This window comes from Carcharodon carcharias, chromosome 2 (assembly GCF_017639515.1).
Source record: "Carcharodon carcharias isolate sCarCar2 chromosome 2, sCarCar2.pri, whole genome shotgun sequence".
NCBI lineage: Eukaryota > Metazoa > Chordata > Chondrichthyes > Lamniformes > Lamnidae > Carcharodon > Carcharodon carcharias.
In genome coordinates, this window is record NC_054468.1 from 57352877 (window position 1) to 57370292 (window position 17416).

The window sequence follows — 17416 nt, forward strand, 5'->3', positions numbered from 1 at the left end:
TTCACCCATTCACTCATCCATTCACTAACCCACATTCAAAGACTGGACCTTTAAACTTAGCAGACAGAATATAGCAACTAGTGCTATATGCACATTAGTGCTCCTAATGCACATCAGGGCTTCTGAAACATTGTCCAACAATGTGCCTGAACTCCATCAGAAAAATACTTTAACATTTATACCAACTGCCAGTGTCTTAAGCAGATGGACTTTAACTTTGGTGACTGCTTGTTAGCCTTCCATCAGGAAAATCAACCTCTTTTTCATTGGGATTGGATATAGTCAGAACTGTTCAGATTGTTTGATGGGTCAGACTAAATCAACTAGAGCTGGGAGTAGAAGAGATCAGAAACAGACTACTGTAGTTACAGAATGGGACACAAAGCTATTGTTTAGAAGCTGCATTCTGGTAATGTTGGTTACCCATCAGCTTATCGGAGAAAAGGATCAAAATGAATGAATGGTGTCTGAGAGTCACCATTATAGTGTGGTTATCAAGTGTTTGTTCCCTAAAGTCATATTTAATAAGCTGCTATATGCTACTTAAAAAAAGGTGACGGCGAAAGGCAAAAGAAATGGTAATAGAACAAGTAAAAGATGGATCAAGAGGAAGTGTAAATAGGAAAGTAGATAATTAACAGCATATATATATTCAATATTATGTCGACCATAAGCCTACTGAATCCCACAGCCTTGTTGATTGGACTCCATTCTTCTTCCTGTAAGGATTCTATTCCAATCTCCTCCATTTCTATTGCATCTGTTTTGATGAGGCTACCTTCCATTGCTTCTTCTGCTTCTAGTGGGTCTTCATCTTCCCTCACCCAAGGATTTTCCCCACAGGGCCTTTGATTGTGTCCATCCCTGCACTTCTGCTCTCACTCTTCACCTCTCTCAAGAACCATGACAGGGTTCTCCTTGTCCTCATCTTCCACTCCAACAGCTTCCACATTCAACGGATCATCCTCTGCCATTTCCACCGCTTGCAGCGTGATGCTAGCACCAAAAACATTTTACCGACCCTTTTCAGCAAGCCAAAGTGACACCCTGGCCCACCCCTCAACCCCCTTCCTCTTACAGCACCTCCCCATGCAAGTGTAGGAGATGCAAAAGCTCCCCTTTTTACTCGCCCCCCCCCCTTCCCACCATAAAAGGCCCCAAACATTACTTCTAGGTAATACAATAATTTACTTGTACCTCTCTTAATTTAGCATACTGTATTCACTGTTCATGATGTAGTCTCCTTTGGGAAGACTGTACGCAGATTAGATGGTTGCTTTGCAGAACACCTCTATTCAGACTACAAGTGTGACCCCGAGATTCTGATTGTTTGTCATTTTAATTCTTTGCCCTATCTCCACTCTGACCCCTCCGGCCTCATCCTCCTACAATAAAACAAAACATTAGCCCCAAGAATCGCATATCATCTTTTGATTAATCATTTTACAGCCTTCCAGACTCAACATTGAAGTCAACAATTTCAAATTGTAACCTGGGCCTCCATTAGTATTTTGCATTTTGCAGGTGCTGGTATTGATTCAGTTTTCCCATTTACACCTCATCCATACCCACCTCTTATTTCTTTCCTTGTCCTTTACTATTTCCTTTTGTCTTGCATCATCATTCCTTTTATAATTTAATCTCTCCTGCTTTCCGCACTATTACAGACCGTCCCCTTTAGTCTTTCCTCCCCCTTCCCCTTTGTCTTTCCTCTGAACTTATTTAAAACCTGTTACAAGTGTCGGACTTTTTCCAGTTCTGGCAAAAGGTCATCGAGATGAAACGTTAACTTTGTCTCTCTTGCCATAGATGTTTCCTGACCTGCAGAATATTTTCAGCATTTCTGTTTCTACTTAGATTTTTGCAGCATCCACAGTATTTTACTTTTGTATTTGGTAAGGCAACACTTAGAGTACTGTGCACAGTTCTGGTCTCCATATCGCAAACAAAGGTATATAGAGGCACTATAGAAGGTGCAGAAAAAGAATTAAGTAGGAACAGGAAGAGGCCATGGCCGATCCCTATTTTAGCTACATCCACCTGGGTGGTTCCATGACCCTTTGTATCCTTGACAAGCATCATTTACAAGTATAACTGTATAACTGAAGTATAATCTCCATACTTTTGTATTCAATTCCTCTCACAATAAACAATAACATTCTATTAGCTTTGCTAATTACTTGTTGCACCTGCATACTAACCTTCTGCGACTCATGCACTCGGACACCCAGATATCTCTGCATCCCCAAGCTCTGCAATCTCTCATAGTTTAGATAATATGCCTCTTTTTTTATTTGTCCTGCCAAAATGGACAACCTCACATTTACCTACATTTTACTCCATTTGCCAGATCTTTGCCCACTCACCTAACCTATCTATATCCTTTTGTAGCCTCCTTATATCCTCTTCACAACTTACTTTCCTACCTATCTTTGTGTCATCAGCAAATTTAGCAACCATACAACTGGCCCCTTCATCCAAATCATTTGTATAAATTGTAAAGAATTTTGGCCACAGCATACCACTCTGTGGCATACCACTCATCATATCCTGCCAACAAGAAAATGAGCCATCTTCTATGTCAATATGTTATCCTATTACAACCCATCCCCAGGTGAGGTTTCCCAAAGTTGTTGATCCAGGCAAGACCCCTCAATTTGTCACTGTCTGGTTGGGATATCCCCAAATTGTTATGCCACGGGTGATATAAAAAGGGTATACAAAACAATTCTTGACTTGTGGGGAGATTGAGCATTGCAATTCAAGATTCCAGCAGAATTGACTCTGGCAGATGAATAATCGGTTTCGAGGTTCCAATAGTGTTGAATTTGGTAAAGTATAGTCTGCTTCGAAGCACCAGTAGTGTTGACTCCAGTAGATGAATAGTCAGTTTCAAGGTTCCAGTAGAGAGGGAGAGAGATGGGATACCTGCAAATTGGTGATTTGTAGGGGTACTGTGTGTGGCTGTTACTTCAGAGCCAACTTTCCAGCACTTGATCTCTCAGAACACCCAGCAACAGACAGACATCAGGGCAGCTTTTCAGTTCACTTTTAACCCCTTCTTTGTATTCCAAGTAGGAAGCAAATTCACAAATCTGACTGGGCATTGCCCACAGGATTTCTTGATGAGGTGATACACATCTTCCATTATGTCCCATTGTCTCTACTGGAGGGAGCAATTAGTTTCTGGATGTCTTTTGAAGTACCTTGTCTGGCAACTGGATGGGGCTCCATTACTTCTTAGGGAGTCATCCTGCAGCATTCCAGCCAGTGGCTTGTGTGGACTTTAAAAACTCAGGTCTTATTTTTAAAGTCCAATATTTCCAGATGCAGTTTGGTGTTCTTTCCTTCATTATTATGGCACTTCCCCTCCTCCCGAGAATGAAATGAGATTCATTCCTTTTTTCTGATAAAAACTTGTAAACAACAAAACACTCATACACACATTCATTCTTTTAGCAATGGTCAATTTATCTTTTCTGGTTTTCTAACTGGGCTCCTTTAAGTCCTGGACAGGGTGTCCACAAACACATTTGATTTCCCAGGAATGTGGGTGATTTCTCAGTGGTATGGCTGAAGGAATAAACTCCAGTGGAATAACCTGGCATTCTGGGCCTTAACGTTAGTGGAAAAATTTAACAGATTGCAGTTGGTATAGACTGTGGTCTCTTTGGACCTATTTCGAACATATATCTCAAAGTGTCTGAGGGCCAGTAATAAACCAAGGGCCTCCTTCTCTACTGTGAAGTACAGATTATGATGCTTGTTGAGCTTTTTAGAGAAGTACCAATTGGCTTCTTTATTCTGGATTTTCATCCTGTAGGAGAACATCCCCTACCCCGATGCCACTCGTATCAATGGCTACTTTAAATACCCTATTAAGTCCAGGGTTGCAAGTATGGACTCGCCTATTAAAATGGCCTCCAGCTTTTCAAAAGCTGTCTTGACATTCCTCGGTCCATACTACCTTTGCTTTTTTCTGTAGTAGGCCTGTCAGCGGGGAGCTTCCTGTGCTAAAGTTTGGGACGAACTTGTGGTAGAACTCGCACATCCTCAAGAACCTCATGATTTCCCATTTTGTGATAGGAATGGGGAACTGGGTTACTGCTTGAACCTTGGCAGCACTGGGAAGTGTCTGTCCTAGACCTACTACGTGTCCTAGGTAGGTCACTTTAGCCTCAGTGAACTCGCTCTTTGCAAGATTGACCACTAGGTCAGCTGACTGCACTCTGGACGAGAGCGTCCAGTTGCTCTGTGTGGTTTTCCCAGGTGTCACTGTGAACTAGGAGGTCCTCCAGGTACACGATGGAATTGGACAAGCCCATCACTACTTGGTTTATCAAACTTTGGAAGGTTGCCGGGGCATTTTGGAGTCTAAAGGTCATAACCCAATACTGGTATAACACTAAGATAAAAGCAAAATACTGTGGATGCTGGAAATCTGAAACAAATACAAAAATTGCTGGAAAAACTCAGCCGGTCTGACAGCATTTGTGGAGAGAAAGAATTAACATTTCGAGTCCAGATGGCTCTTCTTCAGAACTAAAGAGAAGTAGAAATGTGGTGACATATATACTGTTTAAGGAGGGTGGGACAGATGAAGCTGGATAGAAGGCCAGTGATAGGTGGAGGCAAAGGAGAGGTTGCAAAGATGTCATAAACAAAATGTTGAAGGGGTGTTGATGGTGGTGATACTGGCTAAAGGAGATGCTAATGGTGACATTAAGAGTAGAAAGCAGGATGAGCCTGTGACAGATGGCTCTATTGGGGGTGTGATGGGCAGAGGGGATGGTGTGGGAGCAAGGATCAAAATGGGCTAAAAGGTGGGGATAAAACAATAAATGAAAATAAATTTAAAAAAAAGAATAGAAATAGGTGGGAAAAAATATATACAAAAATGAAAAAATAAATTTTGAAAAAGGGGTGAGGCTGGAGGACAGATTTCATGATCTGAAGTTGCTGGACTCGATGTTTAGTCTGGAAGGCTATAAAGTTCCTAATCGGAAGGTGAGATGTTGTTCCACCAGTGTGTGTTGAGCTTCACTGGAACAATGCAGCAGGCCAAGGACGGACATGTGGGCATGAGAGCAGGATGGTGTGTTGAAATGGCAAGCGACAGGAAGGCAGGTCTGGGCCATGCTTGCAGACAGATCAAAGATGTTCCGCAAAGCGGTCACCCAGTCTGTGTTTGGTCCCTCCAATGTAGAGGAGACCGCATTGAGAGCAGCGAATGCCGTAGACCAAATTGAGGGAATTGCAAGTGAAGTGCTGCTTCACCTGAAAGGAGTGTTTGGGTTTTTGGATGGTGAGGAGAGGGGAAGTAAAGGGGCAGGTGCTGCACATTCTGCGATTGCATGGGAAGGTGCAGTGGGAGGGAATTGAGGTGTAGGGGGTGATGGAGGAGTGAACCAGAGTGTCCCGGAGGGAAAGGTCCCTATGGAATGCCAACGGGTGGCGGTGGGGGAGGGGGTGAAGGGAAGATGTGTTGGCAGAAAGGGCAGAGGATGATCCTTTGAACACGGAGGCTGGTGGGGCGAAAAGTGAGGACAAGGGGGACCCTATCATGGTCCTGGGAGGGAGAGGAAGGTGTGAGGGCAGAGGCTCGGGAGATGATTCAGACACGGCTGAGGGCTCTGTCAATCACTGTGGGCGGGAAACCTCCGTTAAGGAAGAAGGAAGACATGTCAGAAGCATTGTTTAGGAAAGTGGCATCGTTGGAACAAATGCAACGGAGGCGAAGGAACTGAGAGAATGCGATGGAGTCCTTACAGGAAGCGGGTTGTGAGGAGCTGTAGTCGAGGTAGCTGTGGGAGTCGGTGGGCTTGTAATGAATATTGATGGGCAATCTATCACCAAAAATTGAGACAGAGAGGTCAAGGAAGGGAATGGTGGGAGGACTCCTGGTATAATCCATCTGGAATTCCAAAGGTGGAGATTTCCTTCACGGAGGCCGTCAGGGAAACTTGTGTAAATCCATCTTCGTGATACAGGCTGCTTTACCTACCCTACCTATACAGCCTTCCGTCTGAGGTATTGGGTAGGAGTCAGCTCGGGTCACTGCATTTACTATTTGGTAGTCATTGTAGAACCTTGTGGAGCCGCCTGGCTTGGGGAGTCCCAACTACTGTTGCTAGGCTCTATTAGTTGGTGCCCCAGCAAGCAGTTAATCTCCTCCCAAGTCTGGGCCAGCTTTTCTGGGCCTAGACAATAGGGATGTTGCCTTATGGGAGGGGGATTTCCCACATTCACATCATGTAGAGCTAGGGCGGTGCCACCTGGTTTGCCTCTGTACAAGCAGAGATAAATGCAGTGAGCAGCCTCATCGGGTCTGTTCGCTGTTCTGCACCTAGGTGGGAGAGCAAGGAGCTTAAGTTAGCTAGTATTTCTGTATTTGTTAGCCAGGTATTAGGTAGTTCAATGTGGGCCTCACCCACGTCTCCCTCCAATTCATCCCCACTGCTCTCCTCCTCCTCCTCCAGGTCAGTGGCAATGGGACAGACTGTTATTTGCTTGTCCCCTTCTCAGCTGTGGCATTGCTTAATCATGTTGACATGACACAACCTTTGTTTATTTCCCCGATCTGGGGTCTCAGTTAGATAGTTCACTTGCCCGAGTTGCTTTGCTACTCTGTACGGGCCATATTTTCCTTTCTTGTTGGAATGTATATATTCTGTGTATTCTGAAATATCCCCTTAAACATCTGCATCTCTATTGACACATCACTGGAGAGAGTTTAAGTTTTAGCCACAGAGATTGCTACATTTCACGGTGAATCTCTGAGGTCAGTGGTGAGCACCCTTGCTTTGTCACTGGTAGCAAAATGTGAGCCTATGTATTTGTGCATCCTGCTACTATATTTGGTCAACGTCTTGTTTGAAATACAACTTACTGGCCTGTAGAATTGAATCTCTTTCCTTCACCATCATGCAAGTTAGCCAGCAGATACCTATCTGGACTGATGAAAAACTTTTCTTATCACTCTTGGGAAGGGCAAGCACAATAGAAATTCATGTGCTCATTTGTGTTCTCTACCTGTTTACAATCATACCAACTCTAGTCCAACAATTCTAAGGCTTCAACAGAGGACTCCAACAGGTTTGTATGAGCACTGCTGCATGTGTTCTGTCCATCCCCTCTCATTCATCCTGGGCAATAGACATGGTGGTCATAGAGAGATCCAGACCCCTTAACCTCTGCAAGTCCAGACCCATGTCGGCTGGGTGTACTCACTACTGATGGGGTAAGCACCTCTCGCAACACACAGCTAGAGTAACTTAAGATGAAAGCAAAATATTGCGGATACTGGAAATCTGAAATAAAAAAATGCTGGAAAATCTCAGTAGGTCTGGCGGCATCTGTGGAGAAAGAAACAGAGTTAATGTTTCGAGTCCAGGTGACGCATCTTCAGATCTAAAGAGAAGTAGAAATATGGATTTTATACTCTTTAAGGGGGGGGGGTGGAGCAAGATAGACAGAGGAAACATCATCCCTGCATCTGGTCTGACTAGCCCTGTCAGAATTTTATACGTTTCAATGAGATCCCCTCTCATTCTTCTAAACTCCAGCGCATACAGGCCTAGTCGGATCAATCTCTCTTCATATGACAATTCTTCTGTCCCAGGAATCAGTCTGGTGAGCCTTCATTGCACACTCTCTATGACAAGTATATCCTTTCTCAGGTAAGGAGACTAAAGCTGCACACACTACTCCAGGTGTGGTCTCACCAAGTGCTGCTTCACCTGAAAGGAATGTTTGGGGCTTTGGACAGTGAAGAGGGAGGAGGTAAAGGGGCAGGTGTTGCACCTTCTGCGATTGCATGAGAAGGTGCCGTAGGGAAGGGATGAGGAGTTAGGGGTGATGGAAGAGTGGACCAGTGTGTTACGGGGGGATTGGCCCCTATGGAATGCTGACAAGGGGTTGAGGGAAAGATCTATTTGGTGGTGGCATCATGCTAGAGTTGGCTGAAATGGTGGAAGGTGATCCTTTGAATGCGGAGGCTGGTGGGTTTAAAAGTGAGGACAAGGGGGTCCCTATCATGGTTCTGGGAGGGAGGGGATGAGGTGAGGGCAGAGGTGCGGGAAATGGGTTGGACATGGCAAGGGCCCTGACAACCGCAGTGGGGGGGTTACCTTGGCTAAGGAGAAAGAAAGACATGTCAGAAGCGCCATTTTGGAAGGTGGCATCATCTAAACAGATGCAATGGAGTCGGAGGAACTGGAAGAATGGCATGGAGTCCTTACAGGGTGCAGGGTGTAAGGATTTGTAGTCGAGGTAGTTCACGCCGTCATGCACAGATGACAGACCTCAGAGAAGAACTGCTCTTGTCGGTAGAGTGCTGGCTAGGTAAAATGTCCATATCACTGCCTTCAGCAAAACTCGCCTACCTGAGGAGGGTCAGCTCAAGGACTCCAGTGCAGGCACACATTCTTTTGGAGTGGCCGTGGAAAAGAAGAATGACATGTAGCTGGTGCAGGCTTTGCTGCTGAGAACCATCTTGTCAATAGGTTGACTTGCCTTACCAAGGGTGCTAATGATCATCTGACGGCACTTAAACTCCTGCTGCATAGCATCAAAATCAAATAGCATATGGAAGGGAAACTGCTCAATCTGAGATGACTCCAGGCAAAGACCAAGGTCTCTAAGGATATACTTCTTGGTTTCCTGTTTGCCAATGACTCTGTTGGCCGCTGGTTCACAGCTGGACATGCAATGTTTCATTGATTTGTTCTCTAATTCATGCAACAAATTTGGCCTTATGATCAACAGGAAGAAAACCTATGTAACGTACCAGCCGGCTCAAGAAAAGCCCTATCCCCAAAGTTTCAGTCCGTGACCAAAACGTGACAGCAGTGGATAAGTTCACTTATCTCAGCAGCACACTCTCTTGAGCTGCTGACATTGATGATACTCATGCAAGGATTGCCAAAGCAAATGTAGGCAGACTTCAAACATCAGTTTGGGAAAGAAGAGGAGTAAATCTGCGTACCAAGCTAAAGTCTGTGGAGCAATAATCCAGCCCACAGTGCTCTACACATGTTAGACTTGGACAGTGTACCAGCAACATGCCAAGAAGCTCAACCCCCACTTACAAATGAGTTACTTTCAGAAGCCTCTGAAGATCAGATGGCAGGACAAGCTACCAGGCACTGAGGCACTCACCTGAGCTGGCATGCCAAGCATCTACAACATATTTGGACAGTTGCAACTAAGTTGGGCTGATCTTGTAGCCAAAAGACCTGACACTTGTTTACCAAAGCAAATCTTCTTTGGAGAGCCTGACTCTGTGGTGTGCTGTCATGGCAGTCAGAAGACTGGCTACAGTTTTCACTTAGGAGTTTTAATGCACCTGTTGCAACCAAATAAAAAATGGTGCGGCTTCCTTTGAAAGCAGGCACATGTCAGAAAATCATAAGAGATAAGTAGACCAATTGGCCCAGTGAGCCTGTTCCACCATTCAGTAAAATCATCATAGCTGATCTGATTTTGGCCTTAATTTCACTTTTTTGCCTGTTCCCCATAACCCTTGGCTCCCTGGTCAATCAAAAATCTATCTAACTCAGCCTTGAATATATTCAAATACCCAGCCTCCTTTGCTTGCTGGGAAAGAAAATTCCAAAGACTGATGATCCTCTGAGAGAAGAAATTTCTCCTTATTTCTGTCTTAAATGGGAGACCACTAATTTTTAAACTGAGCCCATTTGTCCTACAAGAGGAAACGTTCTCTGAGCATCTACCCTGCCAAGCCCCCTCAGAGTATTATACGTTTCAATAAGATCACCTCTCATTCTTCTAAACTCTAATGAGTATAGGCCCAACCTGTTCAATCTTTACTCATAAGAAGCAGAGAGAAAATCCAAGCAGAGGACATCCTGAGCCAGCAACTCGTTCAAAACTCAGTCGTCTGTGGTATCCTGCACTATTTGTAGCAGAACCTTCTGGGCACACATTGGCTTTAGCAATCACTTACTTCCCCTACACTGCAGTTGATAAACATGGTCATCTTTGCCTCAAAGAAAGAACATGATAACTAACAACAACTGTGGGAAAAGTATCTGTCGGACTATATGCCCTTAGGAATGGATATTGTATGGAATCTGCTTGCAATTCACAAGTTTTTTGGTGCTTCTCCCAAAAAAGTCAGAGAGGGGCCACAAACCCAGTCCATTTATATAATCTCCTGAATCTAATATTGCAAAACTGTTCAGCAATTTCACAAAACATTTATATGTATTGTTACAAAAAATGTAGAAAGAATGCAATTTGAAGACCGTAATCATGATCAGTCACAATCACACGTGCACTTTATGAAGGTAACATGCTGTCTGTTTTTCTGTTAGAAACCCTCTGCAACAAACCTTGAAGGCTTGAAGAATGTCGGATCGGTCGCCAGTTGAGTCGCTAAATATTGAAAATGAGGAGTCCACAACACTTGAATCAAATTCTGATAAAACGGAAACATCAAAAAAGATCCTGGATCAGCTAGAAAACCGACTCAGTGTCAAAGATATAATGAAAATACAGAAGGTTTTCATGGTAGGTTTTCACAGTTATGCTGCATGTTGGCATTGTAGTTACTGTTCTACCTTATTATCAACTGAAATGTTGAATATTTGCATACAAGCCCAAATAACTCATTGGAGCTACATGTAAAACTCATCCATTTTTATTCTATGTTTGTTTGCATGGAGCAAAATAACATGTTTGATGGGATCATAGCATGGACAACACTAATTTCATTTATATAGTGTTAAAAAAAAGTCTCAAGGTGTTTCACACAAAAAAGTGTATGGAAAATAAACGGTGAACCAGAAAAGGAAAGATTAAAGAAATGGGTTTTGAAAAGAATTTTACAGGAGCAGGCGATGAATTGCAGATGATAGAAAGCACATGGTTAAAGACGCTGTCAGTGATGGTGCGAAGATGATGCATGGAGCACTAGAGTCAGAAGAATGAAGTGTTTAAGGGGTATAGGACTGGAGGAAATTACAGATAGGGTGGAACAAAGCTGTGAAGAAATTAAAAATAAAGATGAGTATTTTAGATTTAAGATGTTAGTGATAATAAAACCAATGAGGGGTGGTGGGCAAGTAGGACTGATTATTCACAATAGCCTAATGGATAAGTTTGAATTTATAGAGGGTGAATGATAGGAGCCTGATAAGAACACTGTTGGAATAGTTGTGTCTGGAGGTAACAAGCACATAGGAGGCTTTCACCACAGACAGACTAAAGTAAGGTGGAAGTAAGAAGTTTAGTTACAGAGAAGATATGGAATCTTTAAGTCAGCCCAGGTTCAAAATAGACACTAAAGTTGTAAACAAGCTGAAACATTGGGAAAAATTTTCACCTGTTGGGGGGTAAGTGTGGGAGCGGGCGCGTCTCCAATTGGCGCCCCTAAGTGCTGCCTCAGGGAGATCGATTCCGAATTAAAAATTGTTATACAAATGATAAAATTTCACTGTCACATGAGTTGGAACATGGCCATAACTTTTATTGAAACCTTTATTAAAAATTTAAATAACCTCATGAAACCTCATCCCACCTTTTTCTGAAGCCCGCCAGGGCTCCCAGCCTGTCCACCAACCTTAAGGTTGGACAGGCAGGTCCATCAATGATTTTAATTAGTGTCTCAATGGCCTTAATAGGCTGTTGACAGGTCAGCAGTTGACTCGGCTGCACCCCCGCTGACCTGAAAATGGAAATGAAGCCGGGTGATGTAAGGAGTTCCACCTGACGTCATTCTGTGTCATTTTACGCATCGGCGAGTGCGCCCTGATCCTGCCAACCGGAAGATCCTGCCCATTAGCTGGGGAAGGGCATAGAACCAGCGAGAAGAGTATGGAGTTTATGATGAGGGGTAAAGAGGGGGATATTATGATTCATCCAGGACTGGATGCCAGAGAAATTGCCTTGACAACACAGAGGTGGATGAGAATATGGAGTGATAGAGTCAGGTACCATCGGTGTACATCTAAAAACTGTATGAAAATAGCACAGCGCAGTTGACAAAAGGAAAGGGGCCTTTGAAGGTAGTTCATAGAATATAATAATAAAGAGATTGGAGAAGGATGGCTTAGTTGAATGTGCTGAATGCTTTGCAAAGGCTGAAGATGGATAACTCACAATTGTCACAGAGGATGTCATTCATAACCTGGATAGGGACGTTGGTGCTGTAAGAAGGGTAAAAGACAGACTGGAGGATTTGAACGGGAAGCTCTTGGGGAATGAGTCATGCCTTAAATTCATATTATGGGCTGGCAAACTCCTGCAAGAAAGATTTAGTAGATTTAGTATCCAGCATATTTAAATTCCTTTGTGAGGGTTGAACAAATGAATGGGTTTTTGTTTTTCAGCACCCTCATATTCTCAATGTAGTTAGTTGTGTGGCCTCAGCTTATTTTCCTCATGCGCTCAGTCACCAGTTAATAACTTGTTACTGATAGTTTTTGAAAAAATGTAAGTTTTCTTCCTTAAATATATTTTAAAAATATATTGACCTAGAACCATAGAAAAGTTACAGCACAGGAAGAAGCCATTCAGCCCATCGTGTCTGTGCCGGTCAAAAAAGAAAAAATACAAAACTAGCCACCCATTCTAATTTTACCTTCCAGTACCTGGTCCAGAGCCTTGTAGATTACAGCACTTCAGGTGCAGATCCAGGTACCTTTTAAATGAGTTGAGGGTTTCTGTTTCCACCACCAGTCCAGGCAGCAAATTCAGGGGAATTCTAGAGGAATCCAAGTTCTTGGGCTAGTTTCTAATTGATATATTCCATTTTAATTATTTTATGTTTTCTTCTTTTATGTATTCCTACCTTCCATTTTAGAGGTGGGGCTCTGATTGGAAATCTCAAACACTGTCATAAAAACAACTGACTGTGGTTTCTATGGTTAAAACTGAGGCAGAACTGTACAGATTGATATAACAATTGGATTAATATTAAAAGTATTAGTCACTGGCATAGAAAATACTGATTTTTAAAAAAATTATGAATTACCTTTGAACTGTTGTTATGTAAACAAATGTTGCAGCCAATCTGCATCTGCAGTAACTTTATTGGTGGTAGAGGTTGGGAAGATATGTTGACCAAGATGGCACAAGAACCCCCTGCTGTTTTTGAAGTACTACAATTGGATTTTGTATGTCTCCCTGAATAGGTAGATAGGATTTAAGATTAACACTTTATCTGAAGAATGCCGCATCTAAAAATGCAGCATTCTTGTACTATGTGCCTCCTTGGATTACATGCTTAACACAATGTGACCCTCGAACCTACTCTAGCTCTGACACAGAGATGCAAGCAGGTAACTGAGCCAATGTAGCACCAGAATACACCAACCTGAAAGCAAAGGTCAAGTATGGTTCGATCAAATCCTGTTTAACATAAATGCTATTTGGCACAGAACTATTTCTATCCATTTATTAAAATTGGTTCTCATTGAGATTGAATTCTAAGTCTGTGGTTTTGGAAAACTTTTTTATCCTGTGGTGGTTTGAGATTTTCTATCCCTCTATTTATAATATTGTTTATCAGATCATTCTAGATAAAATGGGCTGTGCCAAATTATAAATGCTTGGTTGCAGTAATAATAAATAAAACTTGCTTACTAATGAGTGTATTTATGAAAATGTTAGAGGCATAATGCTTAGCTTTCAACTGCAAGTCCATACAGCAATTGAATTAATTTAATACTTATGTACTTCTCATTAAGTAATATTTTGAAAATGCTCTATAATAATTAATGCATGATTAGCACTAATTTAAAATGATCCAGGTTAATAACTGTATAGTTTTTATTTGCATAAACAAAACTTTTTATACTCTTTCCTCTTTTAGCCATCAAATTTTAAAGAATTTGTGCCGGTTAATAGGAAGAGCTTTATTGACAATATGTTCACAGCTCTTGGATGTGGTGTTGAAGAGGAGTATGGAGACTTGTTTGACAGAATTGATGTAGCACGAGATGGTTTTGTTAACTGGGACAAAGTGACAACATTTATGCTGTTAGAACTTTATGAAAAAGAAGAGCGGACAAATTCATCACTTGTTCCTCAGTGGAAAGATATTAAATTTCTTCAGTCGCATCATAAGGAACCTATTCAAAGTATAGTCTACCTGAAGAATTCACATCGGTACCTGAGTTTGAGTAAGGAAGGTTGGTTGAGCATCTGGGGTGAGAATTTAAAGCTGCAGCAAACTTTACGAGTTGCCACAGATTCTGTAAGACTGCGAGACCTCTGGGTAACAAGTATGATCTCCTTAGCAAATGTAAACAAGGTAGGATTTTACTTCTGAAATACAGTGGCCCTTATGAATCAGTTCAAAGAAAAGAGCATTGCAAAGTACTTCTTAAATAAATGTGCATATCAGGATCTAGTTAATTCTAACTTCTTCCTATTTAGGTACTTCTGGTTTAAAACTCAGACCTGATTTTTTGCTTCCGGTTCGGTTTTGCTTTGAGCAGAGGCACACACACAATCTGGTGTCTTCAAGCTTTATACCTACGTATAATTCTTCCCATGTGCTTAGTCTTAATAAATGAACCCACAATGTGTTTACCAAATTCCTTTTGAGCGATTGGCGCCTTGTACCTTATAAATAAGCTCAAGGCATTATATCATTATAATATAAATGACACTTATGTCATTCGTTCTCAACTGGACCAACTGTATCCTCCTCCTTCTTGGAGACAAATTTACCTTCAGTTGCAAAGAGATGTCTCTAACCCTACAACTGGGCAAGCAATACAGCCTTTGGAACTCAAGGCTGTGGCTGCAGAGAACTGTTTCAATTCCTCTGACTATACTTTCCCCTGTCACTACTACATTTGCTTTTCAACCATCCCTCCCCACCGACTTGAATGGTTTTCTGAACCATGGTCCCGTGCTGAGTTTCCCATCCACCTTGCAGTCCTTGTTCTCATTCACACACGTAGCAAGTACTTTGTACCTGCTGGTCAAAGTCACAGGCTGAGGCTCCTCTATCACTACATCCTGGAACCCTGCCTGATTCACAGTCACACCCTCCTATCCTTGGCCATTGATCAACTGTAAAATTCTAATTAACTTAAAGGGTGTGCCTGTCTCCTGAAACAAACTGTCCAGGTAACACTTCCCCCTCCTTTTGTCCCCTAATGTCTGCAGCTCGGACTCCAGTTCAACAACTCAGTCAAAGTTGTAAAAGACACAGATGCTTACTGCAGATATGATTGTCCAGGACCACAATGCTGTCTACAAGCTTTCACAAGTAGCAATCATGACGTACCACGTGCCTTGCCATGTCTGTCTATCCTCATGTATTTATTTGATTACTAAATTAATAATTAATTAACAAAAGTAATAGCAAGTTATAGTCTCCTAGCTTGAGACAAAAGAACACACTCCAGCTATTGGAGATAAAACAAAAAGAGTAAAAAGCAGCAACTCCTTCCCCCGAATTCCTACTTGCACCATATTCCCGACTTTAGTGCTCTGTTTACAAAGCACTCTGTTCCCCCAATCACTATGTGCTCCACATTCTACTCCTGTAAAGTGCCTTGTGACAACTTATTACATTAACGACATCATAGAAATGAAAGATTCTGCTGTGTTGACTGTTGTTGAGTACCCATTTTTGATTCATTGGTTGTTTGAAATTTCACAATTGGTTATTTTTGTTCCTGTTTGCCAGTTGATGATTTGTGAGGTGCCCCAGCACTCAGTTGTGACTTGCTTGTCTTTGCTTAATACAAAATTTGCAGATAAGAATGCGGTGAGACACCAAAACATAATGCACCAAAAAGTGGCTGAGTGTGATACATAAAATAATACCTCAACCTAGAAATTGAAAGCAGTCTACCTCAGATTACTTGTTGAGAAATATACTGTAATCATAGCAAAAGTATTGATTCTTAGGAGCACATCATCATATGTTGCGGACAGTGCCACTCTGAGCGCAAAATTTTCTCAGAAGCTGAATAAAATACTGCATAAAACAGATGTATAGTATGAAGGGAAAACACATATCAGGATACGAGTTCAAGGGTAATCAATTCAAGTGCCTTGGATGGATAGATTTTTGTTCAGGGTGGTGGAGGGGCTGGTGGTTGGTGGTGAGATGGGGGGGAGGGTGAAATGTGATTTGGGCTCTCCATCCACAAATAGTTTGGAGGCAACAGAGGGCTGCCAGGTGTGGAGACAAGCTAGATGAAAAGGCCCGCCTTGGTGCTCCGGCACTGTGAAGAAAAGAATAAAACTAAAATCTGCCCCCAATCTTCACACTCCCTCACTCCCTCCCTCCCTCTCCCCACAAACTCCCAATACCCCATCCATGCCACCTCATGCCTCCCACCCACACCCATAGCCCTTCATACTCTCCATGCCAACCTATGCCCCTCCAACCCAATGGCCCTTTATTGTCTCTATTCCAACCACTCCCCATGGCCCTTTACAGCCCCATGTCCTTAGTGCCAACATGTGCCAACCCATACCCCCATCAACCGCCTTTTGCCTTTATACCCTCCACGCCAACTCACCCAGTATCTACCATTTGCAGACGTCAGGAGCCATGCTCGGATTCAATACAGTTCTTAAATGTCTATTGATGAATTCACTATTTTAAAAAAAAACACCCTCATTGATTAAAACCCATTCACTATATTTAACTTCCTTTAATGCCTTATAAGGACTTATGTATTCATAGTCCTACTTAAAAGACTTTATAAGCACATGGAGCTGTCAATCAAACTATGAACTGACAGACACCCCACTGTGTCAATGACAGGCTGTGAAATCAATTATGTAGCATTAATTCTGTAATGGTAACCCTCAGACTTATGTCAGACAGCGAAATAACCCCTCCATCGCTTCCGCACCTCAACACCCCTCCTACGGCACCTTTCCATGCAACCGCAGAAGGTGTAACACCTGCCCCTTTATTTCACCTCTCCTCACCGTCCAAGGGCCCAAACACTCCTTTCAATTGAAGCAGCATTTCACTTGCACTTCCCTCAATTTAGTCTACTGTATTCGCTGCTCCCAGTGTGGTTTCCTCTACATTGAAGAGACCAAACGCAGACTGGGTGACTGCTTTGCGGAACACCTTCGGTCTGTCCGCAAGCATGACCCTGACCTCCCTGTTGCTTGCCATTTCAATACTCCACCCTGCTCTCATGCCCACAGGTCCGTCCTTGGCCTGCTGCATTGTTCCAGTGAAGCTCAACGCAAGCTGGAGGAACAGCACCTCATCTTCCGACTAGGCACTTTACAGCCTTCCGGACTAAATATTGAGTTCAACAATTTTAGATCATGTACTCTCTCCTCCATCCCCACCCCCTTTCCGATCCCCCTTTTCTCCAATAATTTATATAGATTTTTCTTTTCCCACCTATTTCCATTATTTTTAAATGTATTTCCACCCATTGTTTTATCTCTACCT

General features: G+C 42.7%; 1 protein-coding gene across 2 annotated transcripts in view; it reads left to right on the forward strand.

Annotated features, from left to right (window-relative positions):
- Nucleotides 1-10433: 10433 nt before the first annotated feature.
- The window catches only part of LOC121273717 (WD repeat-containing protein 49-like), an 85468-nt gene continuing 78485 nt past the window's right edge, over nucleotides 10434-17416 (forward strand). For both annotated transcript variants that reach the window (XM_041180883.1, XM_041180887.1), the window contains exons 1-2: nucleotides 10434-10533; nucleotides 13838-14278. In XM_041180883.1, the coding sequence (XP_041036817.1) occupies nucleotides 10510-10533; nucleotides 13838-14278 (465 nt within the window). In that variant the 5' untranslated portion in view covers nucleotides 10434-10509. The remainder of the gene's footprint in view (nucleotides 10534-13837; nucleotides 14279-17416) is intronic.